We start from the raw sequence: 17,793 nt of genomic DNA, 5'->3' as shown, positions 1-17,793 counted from the left end.
CATTCACCCTATCCATGCCTCTCATCAAGATAGGCACTTCCATAAGATTCCCCCTCAGTCTCCTGCGCTCTAAAGAAAAAGATCTTGGCTTGTGCACCCTCTCCTTATAACTCAGTCCATTGAGCACTGGCGACATCCTTGTAAATTATTTTTCTGCGCTCTTTCCGGTTTAATAACATCCTTCCTTTTGCAAGATGACCAAAACTGAACACAATGCTACTAATCAGTTCTGTGATTTATACAATTTTCTCACATGGCATTCTGTATTTCCAGGTGAGGTGCAGTGATGAGGGCAGACTCCTTTTACACAGCTTCATTTGGTTCTCATGGACAAGGTGGATGAGTGTTTGTGTGAATTGAAACTCACCCTCTGCTGCCGAATGTACCTTTGTCCAAAAGATCCTCTGACGCCTGCCATTGTTGCAGCAAGGAAACTGCGTTCACATAGCACCACACTCAGGAAACTGCACACATTTCATGTTGAACCTTGCAGCCCAGTGTCTTCCCTTCCAGTCAATGTAGAATGGTCTCAGACCCAGGCTCTTCAGCTGAGCAGACCATAATTTAGCCGAATACTCCAACTGAAGGAATAATTAACTGCACCCAACTCCATTTGGTTTGAGTTTAGGACCCTTTATTTTCAAACAGTCGGTATTTTGAAATTAAACATTGATTTATCGTGCTGCTGTTCTGCTGCATTAGGGACGAGGGGTCAGTGGCCGGAGAGGGGAAATACCACCATCCCAGTTACAAAATATTCAAAATGACATTGGTTGAGCCAGGAGAAATTTGTCAGTTTAAAAACTGAACCAGAATGTCTGTCTGGTTTTGCAGCTGTAAGACCCTACCCCTTTCCTCACTTTGTGTGACTTTTCCCCTTCCTCTGACCATATCTCTCTCTCTCCCCTTCATCGTCTTCCCCCTCCCACCATACCAAATCCAAAACTGCTGCCTTTATTTCATGGTAGCTCCTAAATTGTTTCTGAAACAGCAGTCCTGGGTGCATTAATGGGAGTTCGACCTATAAAACTATTCAAGTGAAATCTTTTTCAGATCTCACAGCATGTTAAATAAGCAGTGCCTTAACTGTTAACTACAGCTTAGTGCTGCCCTGAAGTGGGGGAGTGCAGGAAGAAACTGGAGCTTCTTTGGGATGTCACGAGAAGCCGGCTCTGACACCCAGAAGGAAACCCTGAATGAGCGAAAATGCAGCAGAAGACAGTACAGCAGCGATGAGCAGAGAGGTGATGGGTGTTGAAGAGGCACAGCTCACAACGACAGTGTCCTGGCACTGCAGAAGTCGGGTTTGATGCTCTGCACCGTGCAGTCGGTGTAATCCATTTTACAGAGGTTACATTCACAGCTGACTGCCACAGGGTAGGTGTAGGTGGAATCAACGCCCAGGGGGCAACCTGGCAGATTGATGGTCTCATAGTGGATCTCCTTGTAAGTGCACACATGCTGGTAAACTGACAGGAGAGGGCTCTTATACACTGATTCCTGTCAACAAAAGAATACATTTAGTTAGTCACAGGTGTTTCAACTGTTCTCCCCACGCAGCATTGGTTCGTATTTTATAGCCTTGATGAGAAAGTGTCTTAGTTTTAGTTTAAATCCCTTATTCCCAATCTTGGTGCGATCTTAGAATCTAGCTATACTTCCTATAATGTATCGCAGTGGGAAAATATACAACTTCAACTATTATTCATGATCATAGGACAAAGGAGCAGAATCAGGCCTTTGAGAATGCTCTGCCATTTGTTGAAATCATGGCTGCTCTGATCACCCTCAACTCCACTTTTCCCAATAACCCAAGATTTCTTTACTGAATAAAAATCCAGTTTGGCCCTGACTACATTAATGACACAGCCTCTATGTGGTAAAGAATTCTACAGATTCATCTTAGACAAGATATTCCTCCTCAACTCTGTCTTAAATGTGTGACTCCTTTTTATTCTGAGAGTATACCCTGTGGTCCTGGACTCTCCCACAAGGACAAACTTTCTGCCTTTATCTTGTCAAATCCCCCAAGAACCCTGTATATTTCAATAAGATCGCTTCTCATTCTCTAAATTCCAGTAAGGACAGGCTCAACCTCTCATCTGAAGGCATTTCCTTCCATACCTTGTATCAGTCCCATGAGCCCTCTCTGTTTTGCCTCCAAAGGCAGTGTATCGTTCCTTCGCTCAGGAACCTGTGGTCGTACGAGCCACTCAAAATAATGAACTCATCGTGGAGTTACGAAAGATGGACAATGACTAAAGCATGCTGGGAAATGGGAACCAACCTTGACCAAAGTGACTCTGCTAATCCACATGCTGAAGAATCCAGACAAGCTGCAGCTACCAACAGTTTACATCTATCAGTTTTGCGTGTTTTTAAAATTTCCTGACCTAACACCATCACCCCCACCTTCATCTATGATACATGCCTGAATTTGGGTTTGGTTGGTCAGGATGATCAGAAAAATCGAGGTGTTTGACAGATATTCAGGCTTATTCAGAGGAGGCTATGCCTGTACCTAAGGATCACCTTACCATCAACGTGGCTGGGTCCGATCGATCAGAGTGATGGAGCCTGATCGATCTATTGGAGGACACTCGAAACCCTCCGAAAAGGCTGCGAAGGCTTTGATATATAAGAATTGCCGCCCACACTGTGCTCAGGGTGTCACGATGGCTCAGTGGTTCGCACTGCTGCCTCATAGCGCCAGGGACCTGTGTTCGATTCCAGTCTCGGGCATTTGCACATTCTCCCCGTGTCTGCGTAGGTTTCCTCCCACAGTCCAAAGATGTGCATGTTAGGTGAATTGGCCAAGCTAAATTGCCCATTGTGTTCAGGGGTGTGTAGGTTAGGTGCATTAGGCCAGGGTAAATATAGGATAGTAGGGGAATGAGTCTGGATGGGTTACTCTTCAGAGGGTCAGTGTGGACTTGTTGGGGTGAAGGGCCTGTTTCAACATTGTAGTGATTCTATGAACTTGAACAGTAACTGCAAAAGAACTACTGAGAAGAGAAAGCACCCCTGAGATCATCAGGAGAAGACCAAGCATCTTCACCATGTGGAGTAAGGCCAAATTCTCGTGTGGTGATATATAATCATCCATAGTTAAGTTAAAGCACATTAAAGCATATTCGTAAAGTAATTTGTTAGTTTATAGTGTACTTTGTTATAGTATTACTTGTGTTAAATAAATATTGTTTATTATTCTTGAGTTGACTGTCCTTTTGCTGATGTAAGAGTTAAAGCATACTATGTACAGGTGCAACAAACCCATCACTGTTCACGTTATTCCAGCTAAAGCCTGACTAGTAGAACAATAGAATCCATACAGTGTGGAAACCGGGCACTTGGCTCATCGAGTCCACACCGACCTTCCAAAGAGCACCCCACCCACTCCAACCCTGTTCCTGTATCCCTGTATTTCCCATGACCAATCCACCTAGCCTGCACACCTATGGATTGTGGGTGGAAACTGGAGCACCCAGAGGAAACCCACGGAGACACAGGGAGAATGTGCAAACTCCACACAGTCACCCAAGGCGGGAATCAAACCCAGGATCCCTGGCACTGTGAGGCAGTAGAGCTGACCACTACCTTGTATAGTTTCAACAAAACTTCCCTATTATACTGTAATCTCTTTGAAATAAAAGCTAATGTTCTATCTGCCTTCCTTATTACCCCTTATTGTTCACGTTGTGAAATTATAAGCCAAGCTTTGGTTAACAGTATTTCATTTCAAGTGTTACTAACCACTAATGTTTTGAGCCCAAGGTGAGTTTGCACCACAGCCAGATCTGAAATGTGTCTTGTTTTAGATTTCATGGAATTACTTCCCACACCAGGAGACCCATCATATATGCATGTGGCAGCTCCATACAATCCAGTTACACCTTTATGTCCTGACTCTTCCCCATAGTCCTGTAATTTCTCCCATTCAAGTTTTTATCCAATCCCATGTTGACTCTGCTGTGCAACCCTTTCATTGTGCAATGAACTGCATTCTCTTCTCTCCAGGTTGGGTCTGGAGCTTCTTGAACATTTTCGTAGTGTGACTCCATTTTGAAATGATCTGAAAGTAGAGCAGGTGTGAGGAAACCAGATGGCAGGCGGTGAAGGATAGAAAGCCTGAAAGAGATGAAGGGGAAGAGCTATGCAGTGGCTATTGCAGCCTGTGAGCTTATGACCCCAAGTTTCACTTTGTGAAATCCTGGATTAGAATTTCAGCTGTTGGATTCAACTTAAAGACATTTACAGAGTTCTTTCCTAATTGTAGTAATTAACCCTACTTTCCAAACTTGCACTTCCTACTTTAATGCGAGGCTCTGTTTTTGATAATGACCCTGTCCTGGGAATGTCAACACGTCACTTGACCCACGAACAGTGGTTCCTGGCCTGTTTCCATCTGATACACACCTCTCTCGGCAATTTCCAGCAAAATAATTTGGATATCAGTCAAGAGTCAATTAATCTTAGGCTCATCTTCAATAGTGCAACTATCTCAAGAACCAGCAACTATTTAATTCATCCAATTCACTCTGTTAAATTCACATCACACTGGGATGCTCCATAAATGGAATCATAGAGATGTACAGCAGGGAAAAAAGACCCTTCAGTCCAACTCATCCATGCCGACCAGATATCCCAACCTAATCTAGTCCCATTTGACAGCATTTGGCCCATATCCCTCTAAACCCTTCCTATTCATATACCCATCCAGACACCTTTTAAATGCTGTAATTGTACCAGCCTCCACCACTTCCTCTGGCAGCACATTCCATACATGCACACCCTCTGTGTGAAAACGTCCATCAGAACCCTCTTATATCTTTTCCCCTCTCACCCTAAACCTATGCCCTCTAGTTCTGGAGTCCCCCACCCCAGAGGTTCACTTAGCTGATATATTATCAGTCTCCACCCTGCTTTTTTTTCACTAATTCACACAATGTGTGTGTCACTGGCTGGGCCAGCATTTATTGCCCATCCCTAATTGCCCAGAGGGCAGTTAAGCATCAACCACATTGCTGTGGTCTGAAGTCACATGTAGGTCAGACAAGGTAAGGACAGCAGTTCCTTTCGTGAGACAGAAGGGTCTTCCCGAATAATTGACCAACCTCTGAGAAAAAGAACAGGAAATTACATCACCATAGGAAATGACATCACCAACCCAAGGAAACCCAAACACATAAATGGAAAGTGGGCTACACCATCAGTGCCACATCTGGAGGCTCACTGAAAATGTCACCTAATATGGTGATGAAACGTCTGAAAACTAACCTTCCAGCTCAGCGAGCAAACCTACATCCAGAATTAATGATCGTTTAATGATCATCATTGGCTCTTAAGTAAGTTCCACCACCTGTCATGGCAGGATTTGAACCCAGCTCCTAAGAACCCAGCTCTAATGAAGAGTCATCTAGACTTGAAATGTTAGCTTGCTCTCTCTCTCCATGGCTGAAAATGTGTTGCTGGAAAAGCGCAGCAGGTCAGGCAGCATCCAAGGAACAGGAAAGCCTGAAGAAGAGCTTATGCCTGAAACGTCGAATCTCCTGTTCCTTGGATGCTGCCTGACCTGCTGCACTTTTCCAGCAACACATTTTCAGCTCTGACCTTCAGCATCTGCAGACCTCACTTTTTCCTCGAAGATTTATGCAAGTGGCCATTCTTAATACATATCATTGAAGCATCCAAACCCACAACCACTTCCATCTGGAAGGACAAGGGCAGCAGGTACTTGGAAACACCACCAGCTGCAAGTTCCCCTCCAAGCCACTCACCTCCCTGACTTGGAAATATACCGCTGTTCCTTCACAGTCATCGGGTCTAAATCCTGGAATTCCCACCCTACCAGCACAGTGGGTCAACCCACAGCAAGTGGACTGCAGCGATTCAAGAAGGTACCTCACTCCCAACATCTCAAGGGCAAATACGGACGGGCTATTAATGCTGGCCAGCCAGTGATGCCCAAGTCCCACAAGTAAATTAAAAACAGAAGGCTGTTGACTGTGGGAGGAATCACAGGGGATCCTATCCTAGTTCAAATCACCAGAAGCCAACATGAGATAAAGGAAACAGTGAACAATTTTCCTGTGAACCGCCCTAGAGTCCTTGAAACGAACTGAAGTGAGTCAACAAAGAGGTTGGGAGTTTATGGCCTAGTTGTATTTTCGCTGCATCATCAATCCAGAGAACCAGGTAATGCTCTTCAGAAAACAAAAAGAGCTGGACATCACAGCAAGTTAAACAGTGTCCATGGAGAGAGAGGAGAAAGTGAGGGCTGATGAAGGGTTTATGCCCGAAACGTCGAATTTCCTGTTCCTTGGATGCTGCCTGACCCGCTGCGCTTTTCCAGCAACACATTTTCAGCACCTGCATAAATCTACTGGGAAGACTCCTGATCAGAGGGGATCAGGTGAAACTGACAGAAAATGTGAAGAGGGTGGATGTAATGATGATGGCAGGTCACCCCACCCACACCCACCATCCCAGCTCGTACGTGCACAGTCACACACCCCTCTCCCCTCCGTCGCCCCCATTCTCCCTAATATTACCTTGGTTGGACAGTAGCCACTGCATATGGAGGTAGTTAGGGTCACACAGATGGGGCATTCATCCTTCTCGGCAGAGATCGTCACGTTGGTTGGGTGACAAAGGTGTCTGTTCTGGACATAGGGGAAGCACAGTGCAAGGAGGAAAATCTGAGACCACCACATGCTGTAAAAGAGAGATGTTATTCCAACAATGAGGGTATGTTTTCAGCCTGTAACTGATACCATCAGGTCAGGATGGGGTGGGGGCACAATTGCTAGAGCAGCTGATATGAAATATTCCTCATTCCCAGAGGAAAAAGCAGCGTACATCTATAAGTTCATAATGAGAACAGAAGGAGACCATTCAGCCCCTCAAGACTATGATACCATTGAACAACGGAGGAGGGGGAGTGGCATTTTTGATAAGGGATAGCAGCACAGCTGTACTGAGGGAGGGAATTCCTGGAAATACATCCAAGGAGATTATTTGGGTGGATCTGGGAAATAAGAAAGGGATGATCCCTTATTGGGATTGTATTATAGACCCCATAATAGTCAGAGGGAAATTGAGAAACAAACTTGTAAGGAGATCTCAGCTATTTGTAAGAATAATAGGGTGGTTATGGTAAGGGATTTTAACTTTCTGAACATAGACTGGGACTGCCATAGTGTTAAGGGTTTAGTTGAAGAGGAATTTGTTAAGTGTGTACAAGACAATTTTCTGATTCAGTATGTGGATGTACCTACTAGAGAAGTTGCAAATCTTGACCTACTCTTGGGAAATAAGGCAGGGCAGGTGACTGAGGTGTCAGTGGGGGAGCACTTTGGGGCCAGTGACCATAATTCTATTCGTTTTAAAATAGCGATGGAAAAGGATGGACCAGATCTAAAAGTTGAAGTTCTAAATTGGAGAAAGGCCAATTTTGACGGTATTAGGCAAGAACTTTCAAAAGCTGATTGGGGGCAGATGTTCGCAGGTAAAGGCACAGCTGGATAATGAGAAGCCTTCAGAAATGAGATAACAAGAATCCAGAGAAAATATATTCCTGTCAGGGTGAAAGGAAATACTGGTAGGTATAGGGAATGCTGGATGACTACAGAAATTAAGGGTTTGGTTAAGGAAAAGAAGGAAGCATATGTCAGGTACTGATAGAATAGATTGAGTGAATCCTTCGAAGAGTATAAAGGCAGTAGGAGTATACTTAAGAGGGAAATCAGGAGGGCAAAAAGGGGATACGAGATAGCTTTGGCAAATAGAATTAAGGAGAATACAAAGGGTTTTTACAAATACATTAAGGACAAAAGGGTAACTAGGGAGAGAATATGGCCCCTGAAAGATCAACAAGGCAACGTATATGTGGAACCCAGGAGAGGGGGGTGATACTAAACAAGTATTTTGCATCAGTATTTACTGTGGAAGAGGACATGGAAGATATAGACTGTCGGGAAATAGATGGTGACATCTTGAAAAATGTCCATATTACAGAGGAGGATGTCTTGAAATGCATAAAAAGTGGATAAATCCCCAGGACCTGACCAGGTGTACCCTAGAATCTGTGGGAAGCTAGGGAAGTGATTGCTGGGCCCCTTGCTGAGATATTTGTATCATCGATAGTCACCGGTGAGGTGCTGGAAGACTGGAGGTTGGCTAACATGATGCCACTGTTCGAGAAAGGTGGTAAGGACAAGCCAGGGAACTATAGACCAATGAGCCTGGCGTTGGTGGTGGGCAAGTTGTTGGAGGGAATCCTGAGGGACAGGATATACATGTGTTTGGAAAGCCAAGGATTGATTAGGGATAGTGAACATGACTTTGTGCATGGGAAATCATGTCCCACAAACCTGATTGAGTTTTTTGAAGAAGTAACAAAGAGGATTGATGAGGGCAGAATGGTACATGTGATCTATATGGACTTCAGTAAGGCATTCGACAAGGTTCCCCATAGGAGACTGGTTAGCAAGGTTAGATCTCACGGAATACAGGGAGATCTAGCCATTTGGATACAGAACTGGCTGAAAGATGGAAGACAGAGGGTGTTGGTGGAGGGTTGTTTTTCAGACTGGAGACCTGTAACCAGTGGAGTGCCACAAGGATCGGTGCTGGGTCCATTACTTTTTGTCATTTACGTAAATGATTTGGATGTGAGCATAAGAAGTATAGTTAATAAGTGCAGATGACACCAACATTGGAGGTGTAGTGGACAGCGAAGAGAGTTAATTCAGATTACAACGGGATCTTCATCAGATGGGCCAATGGGCTGAGAAGTGGCACTTGGAGTTTAATTCAGATAAATGTGAGGTGCTACATTTTGGGAAAGCAAATCTTAGCAGGACTTATGCACTTAATGATAAGGTCCTACGGAGTGTTGCTGAACAAAGAGACCTTGGAGTGCAGGTTCACAGCTCCTTGAAAGTGGAGTCGCAGGTAGATAGGATAGTGAGGAAGGTGTTTGGTATGCTTTCCTTTATTGGTCAGAGTACTGAGTACAGGAGTTGGGAGGTCATGTTGCAGCTGTACAGGACATTGGTTAGGCCACTTTTGGAATATTGCGTGCAATTCTGGTCTCCTTCCTATTGGAAAGATGTTGTGAAACTTGAAAGGGTTCAGAAAAGATTTACAAGGAAGTTGCCAGGGTTGGAGGATTTGAGCTATAGGGAGAGGCTGAGCAGGCTGGGGCTGTTTTCCCTGGAGCATCGGAGGCTGAGTGGTGACCTTATAGAGGTTTACAAAATTATGAGGGGCATGGATAGGATAAAAAGACAAAGTCTTTACCCTGGGGTCGGGGAGTCCAGAACTAGAGGCCGTATTTTTTTCGGTGAGAGGGGAAAGATATAAAAGAGACCTAAGGGGCAACTTTTTCACGCAGAGGGTGGTACGTGTATGGAATGAGCTGCCAGAAGAAGTGGTGGAGGCTGGTACAATTGCAATGTTTAAAAGGCATTTGGATGGGTATATGAATAGGAAGGGTTTGGAGGGATATGGGCTGGGTGCTGGCAGATGGCACTAGATTGGGTTGGGATACCTGGTCGTCATGGATGAGTTGAACAGAAGGGTCTGTTTCCGTGCTGTACATCTCTATGACTCTCTGAGTCTGTAACTTACCCACCATCAAAGTCAGACTCACAGATCTATAGTTCCCCAGCTTCTCCTTCCATCCTTTCTTAGACAAAGGTATAATATTAGCCACTCTCTAGTCAGTCAGCACCTCACCCGTAACTATAGATAAGACAAATATTTCTACAAGGGGCCCTACAATTTCCTTCCTAACTTCCCACAGACTTCTGGGATACACTAGATCAGGTCCTGGAGATTTGTTCATCTTTATATTTTCTAAGACCTCCAGCACTTCCTCTTCTGTAACATGAACAGTTTTCAAAACATCAATATTTATTTTCCCAAGTTCTCTAGCCTCTATTTCTTTGTCGACAGTAAAAACTGATGCAAAATATTCATTTAATATCTCTCCTGAGCTTCAACACAAATATGACCTCATTGATCTTTAAGGGGCCCTACTCTCTCTCTCTCGAGCTGCTATCTTGCTCTTAATGTACTTGTAGAATTTCTTTGAATTATCCTTGTTCTTATTTGCCAAGGCTATCTCAAATCCTCCCTTTTCATTCCTGATCTCCCTACTGAGACTGCCCCTACACTCTTGATGCTGCTCAGGAGATTCATGTGAACCCAATTGTTTATGTCTAATATATATTTCTTTTTTATTCTTGACCAGAACTTCAATATCTTTATTCCATTGTTCTCTAGTCCTTCCAGCATTACCTTTCACTCAGGAATGTAATCATAAAATCCCTACAGTGTGGAAACAGGCCATTTGGCCCAACAAGTCCATACTGACCCTTCGAAGAGGGACCCACGCAGACCCATTCCCTTAACCTACCACTCTACATTTACCACTAACTAATGCACCTAATCTACACATCCCTGAACACTATGGACAATTTCCAATGGCCAATTCACCTAACCTGCACATCTTTGGACTGTGGGAGGAAACTGGAGCACCTGGAGGAAACTCACACAGACAACGGGGAGAATGTGCAAACTCCACACAGACAGTCACCCAAGGCTGGGTTTGAACCCACGTCCCTGGCGCTGTGAGGCAACAGTGCTAACCACTGAGCCACAATACTGCTGCAATGGCTCTGAGCTCTAGCTATCACACTTTCGAAACCACCTACTTATCTATGAACTGTCTACCCCAATCAATTTTTGAAAGTTCTTATTTCATACCATTAAAATTTGCCTTACTCCAATTAAAAACTTTAATTTTGATGGAAGCCATATCCTCTTCCATATCTCTTTTAAAGCAAATAGAATGATGATCGTGAGACCCAAAGTATTTTCCTATTATCACTTCAGTCTTATTAAACAAGAGAAGGTCAAGTTTTGCTCCTTCTCTAGCAGAAACATTTACAAATTGATAAAGAAACTTTTCTTGAACACATTTAATAAATTCTTCACTATCCAAACCATTAACACTATGGCAGTCCCAGTCAGAGTTTGGAAAATTAAAATCACTTACTATTAAACCTTATTATTCTTACATATCTTCACATATTTGTTCCTCAATTTCCCTCTGACTATTGGGAGGTCTACATTACAACCACATCAAGGTGATTATTCCCTTTATATTTCTAATTTCAACCCATATATATTCACTGGACGAATTTTCAGAAATATCTTCTCTCCAGCATCTGTGGACCTAGTCGTTCCTCTACATGCAATCTCCAGGCTCTTTATAAATAAACCTACGTTTCCTGTTTTCACTTGTCTTTGGATAAATTTAAATGAGAATAAGTCTGCTTCCGCCCATTCCCCCCACCACATCAATGTTCCATGCTGCAGGGATACAAACTGAGTCTTGATCATCAACATACTACAGTACAACAATGGATCATGACTCTTGCCTGGATTTTACAAAGTATATATTATTAGAAATCTCTCAGTTGACTGTTCTGTCAGTTGCAGCAGTAATGTTTTCCTCAACCAAAAATCCCAGTTCCCCTCCTCTTTTGCCTATCTTTCTAATTTCCCTATTGCATCAGAAACCTGGAACATTGAGCTGCCAGTCCTGTCCAACCTTCAGCCAAGTTTCTGTAATAGCTATGATTTCCCAATTCCATGTTCCCAAACATGCCCTGAGTACATCAGCCTTACGTGGAAGATCTCTTGCATTGAAATAAATGCAGTTTAATTCCTCAGATTGACTTAGTGTTCTGACCTGCTCTTGCCTGTCTTTTCTCATAAACTTGTTCTTTTCAGACACCAAGGAGAAAGGGAGGACTGCAGATGCTGGAGTCTAGGAGAAAGTGAGGACTGCAAGAAGGGCTCATGCCCGAAACGTCGACTCTCCTGCTCCTTGGATGCTGCCTGACCTGCTGCATTTTTCCAGCAACACATTTTCAGCTTTTCAAACACCGAACCAAAGTTTTCTTCCCATCTCTTTAATCTCCTACTTTGGATGCCTCCAATCCGTTTCTCTGGTAGCTTACAGTCTCCCTTAAGAGAATTAACAAACTTGCTCCCATTAGTTTCCCTACATGATGTGAGACACACTGGTTTGTAATTCCCTGGTTAATCTTTAATAGCCACACATTAGCTGTTTTCCAGTCCTCTAGCAACTCCCCTGGAACCTGAGAGGAATTAAAATTCAGGGTCCGAGACCCTGAAAATCCCTCCCTTGTCTCCTGCTGCAGCTTGGGATACAACTCGTCTGGACCTGGGGATTTGTCCACATTTAAGCCACCAACACCGCTCCCCACTCCCCATTTTCACTCTCCCACCCTATTTAAAACTTTGGGAAATGATGTAAAAGTGAGTAATATATAATTGCCAAAAGCAAAATACTGCGGATGCTGAAAATCTGGAATAAAAATAGAAAGTGCTAGAGAACCTCAGCAGGTCTGGCTGCATCTGTGGACCTCATTCTTCCTCTGCATGCAATCTCCGGGCTCTTTATAATTAAACCTTAGCTCCTGTTTTCACTTGTCTTTGGGTAAATTTAAATGAGAATCAGTCTGCTTCCTCCCATTCCCCCCAGCACTGCTGCAGGGAACCAAACTGAGTCTCGATCAACATACTGCAGTACAACAATGGATCATGACTCTTACCTGGATTTTAAAAAAATGTGTGATTACAAATCTCTCAGTTGACTGCTCTGGAAGAAGTTGCACACAGCTTTTGTTTTTGTTCTTTTATATGGATATTTTCCACTGATGCCCATCTCCCGAGGATTAGCCCCTAGGGTTACCAGACAGTCTTGACTTGATATTTGCAATGAATCAGACACACTGACCTTTACCTTCCTCCCTTGATCACGGTGTTCCATTGCAGGCTTTGAAGGTGCATAACCAGTTTGAGATCACTTGCATTTATACAGCGCCTGATCTCAGAGGTGTGTATGGCTGGATCCCAGAGATCTCAGAGGTATGTATGGCTGGAATTCAGCGAACTCAGAGGTGTGTACAGCCTGAATTCAGAGATCTCAGAGGTGTGTATGGCTGGATCCCAGAGATCTCAGAGGTGTGTATGGCTGGATCCCAGAGATCTCAGAGGTCTGTATGGCTGGTACTCAGAGATCTCAGAGGTGTGTATGGCTGGATCCCAGAGATCTCAGAGGTCTGTATGGCTGGTACTCAGAGATCTCAGAGGTGTGTATGGCTGGTACTCCGAGATCTCAGAGGTGTGTATGGTTGGATCCCAGAAATCTCAGAGATGTGTTTGGCTGGTACTCAGAGATCTCAGAGGTGTGTATGACTGGATCCCAGAAATCTCAGAGATGTGTATGGCTGGTACTCCGAGATCTCAGAGGTATGTATGGCTGGATCCCAGAAATCTCAGAGATGTGTATGGCTGGTACTCAGAGATCTCAGAGGTGTGCATGACTGGATCCCAGAGATCTCAGAGGTGTGTATGGCTGGATCCCAGAGATCTCAGAGGTGTGTATGACTGGAACAAGCTACAGAGTTAGCAAGAGGCAAAGACGGATTTGAAAACATGCATTGGGCTTTGTTAAATGGAGTTGAGGCTGGATGGTCAATCAGTGGATAGTGTAGACAATTGTTTCTTCACATGATTAGGCCATTTTCACAGCATGGTCAGCTTTGGTCTCTGACCTTGAGTATTTCACATTAAAGACTTGATGTCACTGGAACTTTTCAAAAATATATTTTTATTGAAATATAGTTTTTTTTAATTATACAAACAGTACAAAACCACACAATTCAAAACAGTGCAGGAAAGAACAAAAAAACCAAACCTCACTCATGTACAAATATATATCTATATAGAAAAAAAACAAATAAATACAACTAAATACTATAACTAATTAATAAATAATGATAATACGGCTCAGCGAAACAAAACAAAACAAGACACTAGCTCTCGACGATCGAGAAAAATAATTTACATATATTCAAATATTCATAGTTCCTCCTCCCTGGATATCAGATTCATAAAAGCCCTTATTAGTGTGACAGGCAGATTTGTGTCCAGGTAGTCCAAAAAGGGCCACCACATCTTATAGAAATTCTCAGTTTTATGGTGCACCATACTTGTGAAAAAATTTAAAGAGATATGCTCCATAACTATCTTACACCTGCCCGATAACCCCGGGGGGTTCTCAGACACCCAGCCTAGCAGAATATTCATTCTTGCGTAAAAAGTAAGATAATTAAAAAGATTTTTCTTATGCGCATCTAAAGAAGACACTGGGCAGGCCAAGAAGAAGAGAAACCAGGTCAATCTCCACCCTTGTCCTGAAAATCTTCTCTATTACTCTTACCAAAGTACTCCAGTATGTCTAGTGCCCGTGCTAGGACCAGAGGCAATGAGTAAGAGTGCCCATACTCCCTTTGCACTCGGGACATGTTGAAGATACTCCTACTTTAAATTTTGATAAACCATCTGGAGCCAAGTAGACCCTGTGGAGAAAGCATGAGTCCTATTACAAATCGAGATCTTTTTCGTGTTTCCTCAAACATCCTTCCATGTCTCTGAGGAGATCTCAATGCCCAGCTCTCTCTCCAACAAAGCCATTCAGCCTCCTGTGAGGGACCACTCCTCAACAAGTGCTGACAGAAAGTGCATTCTTAGCACTGAGCATCCTCTTCTCTATGTCAGATCAGTAGGGATTAGTTAAAAGAGTCGTCCTTTTTTGAATGAAATCCCTAATTTGGAAAAAAACGAAAGAGGTCCCTGATAGGTAGCTCGTATTTCCGAGCTAACTGGGTCAAAAGACATCATCCTGTCCCCCTCAAAAAGTCACACAATCTTAGCTGCCCAGAGTTTAAACCCAGAGTTTACCATCCCTGATTAAAAACTCAGCATGCCAATATTGCCTTCACTCGGCCGCATTGCCCTCCATGCTTTAACAGTATTAATAACTGTTGAGTTGTGACAATAATCTTTAACTGTCCTCATTTTGTCCAACAACAGAAAGCTAGTCAGAGGGCATCCTGCCTGAACAGTTTCATTATCTAACCAGATTGAAACAGGGTTCCTATTCTGGAACTTTAGAGGATTAAGTCCAGTTCAAACAGTTCACTTTTAAGACATTCTTTTCCAAACAATGGTTTTAGCTAATAAACGAGATTGCAACAAATAATGGTATTATTGACAGAACAGTGTGAATGAGAAATGACAGTGATAGGGCAAATGCCTCAGCTCAGGGGAGCTTTACTCTGTGTCTAACCCCGTGCTGTCCCTGTCCAGGGAGTGTTTGATGAGAACAGTGCGGAGGGAGCTTTATTCTGCATTTAACCCCATGCTTTCCCTGTCCTGGGAGATCTTGATGGGGACCCAACGAACTGCAGATGCTGTAAATAAGAAACAAAAACAGAAAACTACTGGAAAGACTCAGCAGGTCTGGCAGCACCTGTGAAGAGAAATCAGAGTTGTTGTTCCAGGTTCAGTGACCCTTCCTCCAGGTCTGAGGAAGGGTTACCAGCCCCAAATGTGTAGAGGGAGCTTTATTCTGTATCTCACGCTGTGCAATACCTGTCCTGAGATTGTTTGAAGGGTAAGAGTGGAGGAAATTTTATCCCGTATCTAATCCACATAAAAGCAGCAAACAGCATCTCAGGTCAGACTGGCCCAGGAAGCCTGAATAAAGGGCACCTTTAAGCCAGAATGGATTTTATAAAATAAAACCAACGTAGCGAAAGATACAAATAATGGATGATAGTTGTTCTTGGCATCATATTGGCACATTCTATAGGAACTTTGTATTAGTACACCCTCGAGTTCCCCCTGCATATCCCCTGTACGTGGTGATACTGCAGGTTTAACGCTACAAAACTCTTCACTGGTCACACAATCAGTTAAGGGTTAACTGGAGTCCACATTATTGCTGAAGTTAAACTCTAATAATAAAGAGATGCAGCTAAGTTGTTCAGTCTATAAATTTAATCTGGCACCATTACTGCAATTAAACTGTCTAGTTTCACTAATCTCTATGAGATGCCCTATTTCCTGCAAGGTTAGACTATTGAACTAACTTCTTCAGAAATAGATTTAATGGAAAGCTTCCAGGATCAGGAGAATTTCCGCACCCATACTTCTCTATGACTCTATGACTCAATGATTTCTTTTGTAGCATCCTTGAGACTGTCTATTAATAACTTTGATCTCTCTTGTGTAAGGAAAGGAATCTAAAGTGATAACTGCTCTTCAAGTTTAATACTGGGGCAGGAGGCTGGGAGAACACAGCAAGCCAGGCAGCATTAGGAGGGACAGGCAGGAGGCTGGAGGAACACAGCAAGGCAGGCAGCATCAGGAGGGACAGGCAGGAGGCTGGAGGAACACAGCAAGGCAGGCAGCATCAGGAGGGACAGGCAGGAGGCTGGAGGAACACAGCAAGGCAGGCAGCATCAGGAGGGACAGGCAGGAGGCTGGGGGAACACAGCAAGCCAGGCAGCATCAGGAGGGACAGGCAGGAGGCTGGGGGAACACAGCAAGCCAGGCAGCATCAGGAGGGACAGGCAGGAGGCTGGGGGAACACAGCAAGCCAGGCAGCATCAGGAGGGACAGGCAGGAGGCCGGGAGAATACAGCAAGCCAGGCAGCGTCAGGAGGGGGAGAAGTCAACATTTTGTGTGTAACCCTTCTTCAGGACTGAGGGGGTGGGGGTAAGGGGAACTGCAGATAAAGGGGGTGGGGGCAGGTTTTGGGTGGGAAGAGGGATAGAGGGGTGAGGTGGGGTTAGGTGAACACATGGAGAAGGTACGACCTGGTTGGTTGATGGGAGGAATGAATCCGATTGGTAGCTGGAAGCAAGGGTCGGTCAGAGGAACGTTTAATGTACAAACTCAACTCACTCATGTTGAAAAATCAACTTTCCAGACCAGGTATTCAAATATTAGCTGCATTAGTCTACAGCTCACTTCAAGCAATCTCAGAAAAAGTGAGATGAGGGGTGTGGGGTATTGCAGAGAATGTTATATTACAGGCTAGATACAGAGTAAAACTCCTCTACATTGTCCCCATTAAACACTCCCAGGACAAGGACAGCACAAGTTTAGATACAGAGTAAAGCTCTTCTATACTGTCCCCATTAAACACTCCCAGGACAATGAGAGCACAGGGTTAGAGACAGAGTAAAGCTCCCCTACACTGTCCCCATTAAATACTTCCAGGACAGGGAACTGCACAGGTTTAGATACAGAGTAAAGCTCCCTCTATGCTGTCCCCATTAAGCACTGCCATGTCAGGGACAGCACAGGATTAGAGATAAAGTAAAGCTCTCTCTACGCTGTTCCCATCAAACACACCCAGGACAAGAACAGCACAGTTAGATATAGAGTAAAGATTCCTCTATATCATCCCCATCTAACACAGCCAGGGAAGGAATAGCACAGGGTTGGATACAGAGTAAAGCTCCCTCTAACTCTTCCCATCAAACACAGAGGTAGTAAAAGGTACAATGACCTTTTCTGAGTCATAATTTGCAGCCATATTTTATAATAGTGTGGAATTTGCTGCTTATCGTCGCTGTTGAAATAAGGCCCCGGATAGCAAGGAAAACACAATTGATCTTTGTTTGTAACCAGAGTGAGACACAGTAAACATTGGCAGCAACAAATTGGGGTTTTTGGGAAGTGCTTCCTTTTTAAAATTTATTATCTGGCGGCTTAGTGGCAGGAGGAAAAGGATGAAGGTCACTGATTGATTTTGTCATTGGAGGCTTTTGCCCAGTGACACATCACAGGATTTGGTGCTGGGTCCCTTGATGTTTGTTGTGTACATTAGTGAC

The 17,793-nt window shown here is 43.9% G+C and overlaps 1 protein-coding gene across 1 annotated transcript; it reads right to left on the bottom strand.

Moving 5' to 3' along the window:
* Window positions 1-1,269: 1,269 nt before the first annotated feature.
* Window positions 1,270-6,713, bottom strand: LOC132831464 (lutropin subunit beta-like). The gene is made up of 2 exons (XM_060849625.1): window positions 6,552-6,713; window positions 1,270-1,500 (listed from the first exon to the last, which is right to left on the bottom strand). The coding sequence occupies exons 1-2, from the start codon at window positions 6,711-6,713 to the stop codon at window positions 1,270-1,272; spliced, it is 393 nt and encodes a 130-aa protein (XP_060705608.1).
* Window positions 6,714-17,793: the final 11,080 nt, after the last annotated feature.

This window comes from Hemiscyllium ocellatum, chromosome 33, assembly GCF_020745735.1.
Source record: "Hemiscyllium ocellatum isolate sHemOce1 chromosome 33, sHemOce1.pat.X.cur, whole genome shotgun sequence".
In the NCBI taxonomy this organism is placed as follows: domain Eukaryota; kingdom Metazoa; phylum Chordata; class Chondrichthyes; order Orectolobiformes; family Hemiscylliidae; genus Hemiscyllium; species Hemiscyllium ocellatum.
The sequence above is the reverse complement of the archived record's forward strand: the minus strand, read 5'-3'. Positions and strand labels throughout refer to the sequence as shown.

Excerpts from the sequence above, each read along its gene's own strand:
- LOC132831464 (XM_060849625.1), bottom strand. The coding sequence starts at position 6,713 with ATGTGGTGGTCTCAGATTTTCCTCCTTGCACTGTGCTTCCCCTATGTC. Across the intron at positions 1,501-6,551 it reads GTGGCTACTGTCCAACCAAG|GAATCAGTGTATAAGAGCCC; the intron begins GTAATATTAGGG and ends TTTTGTTGACAG.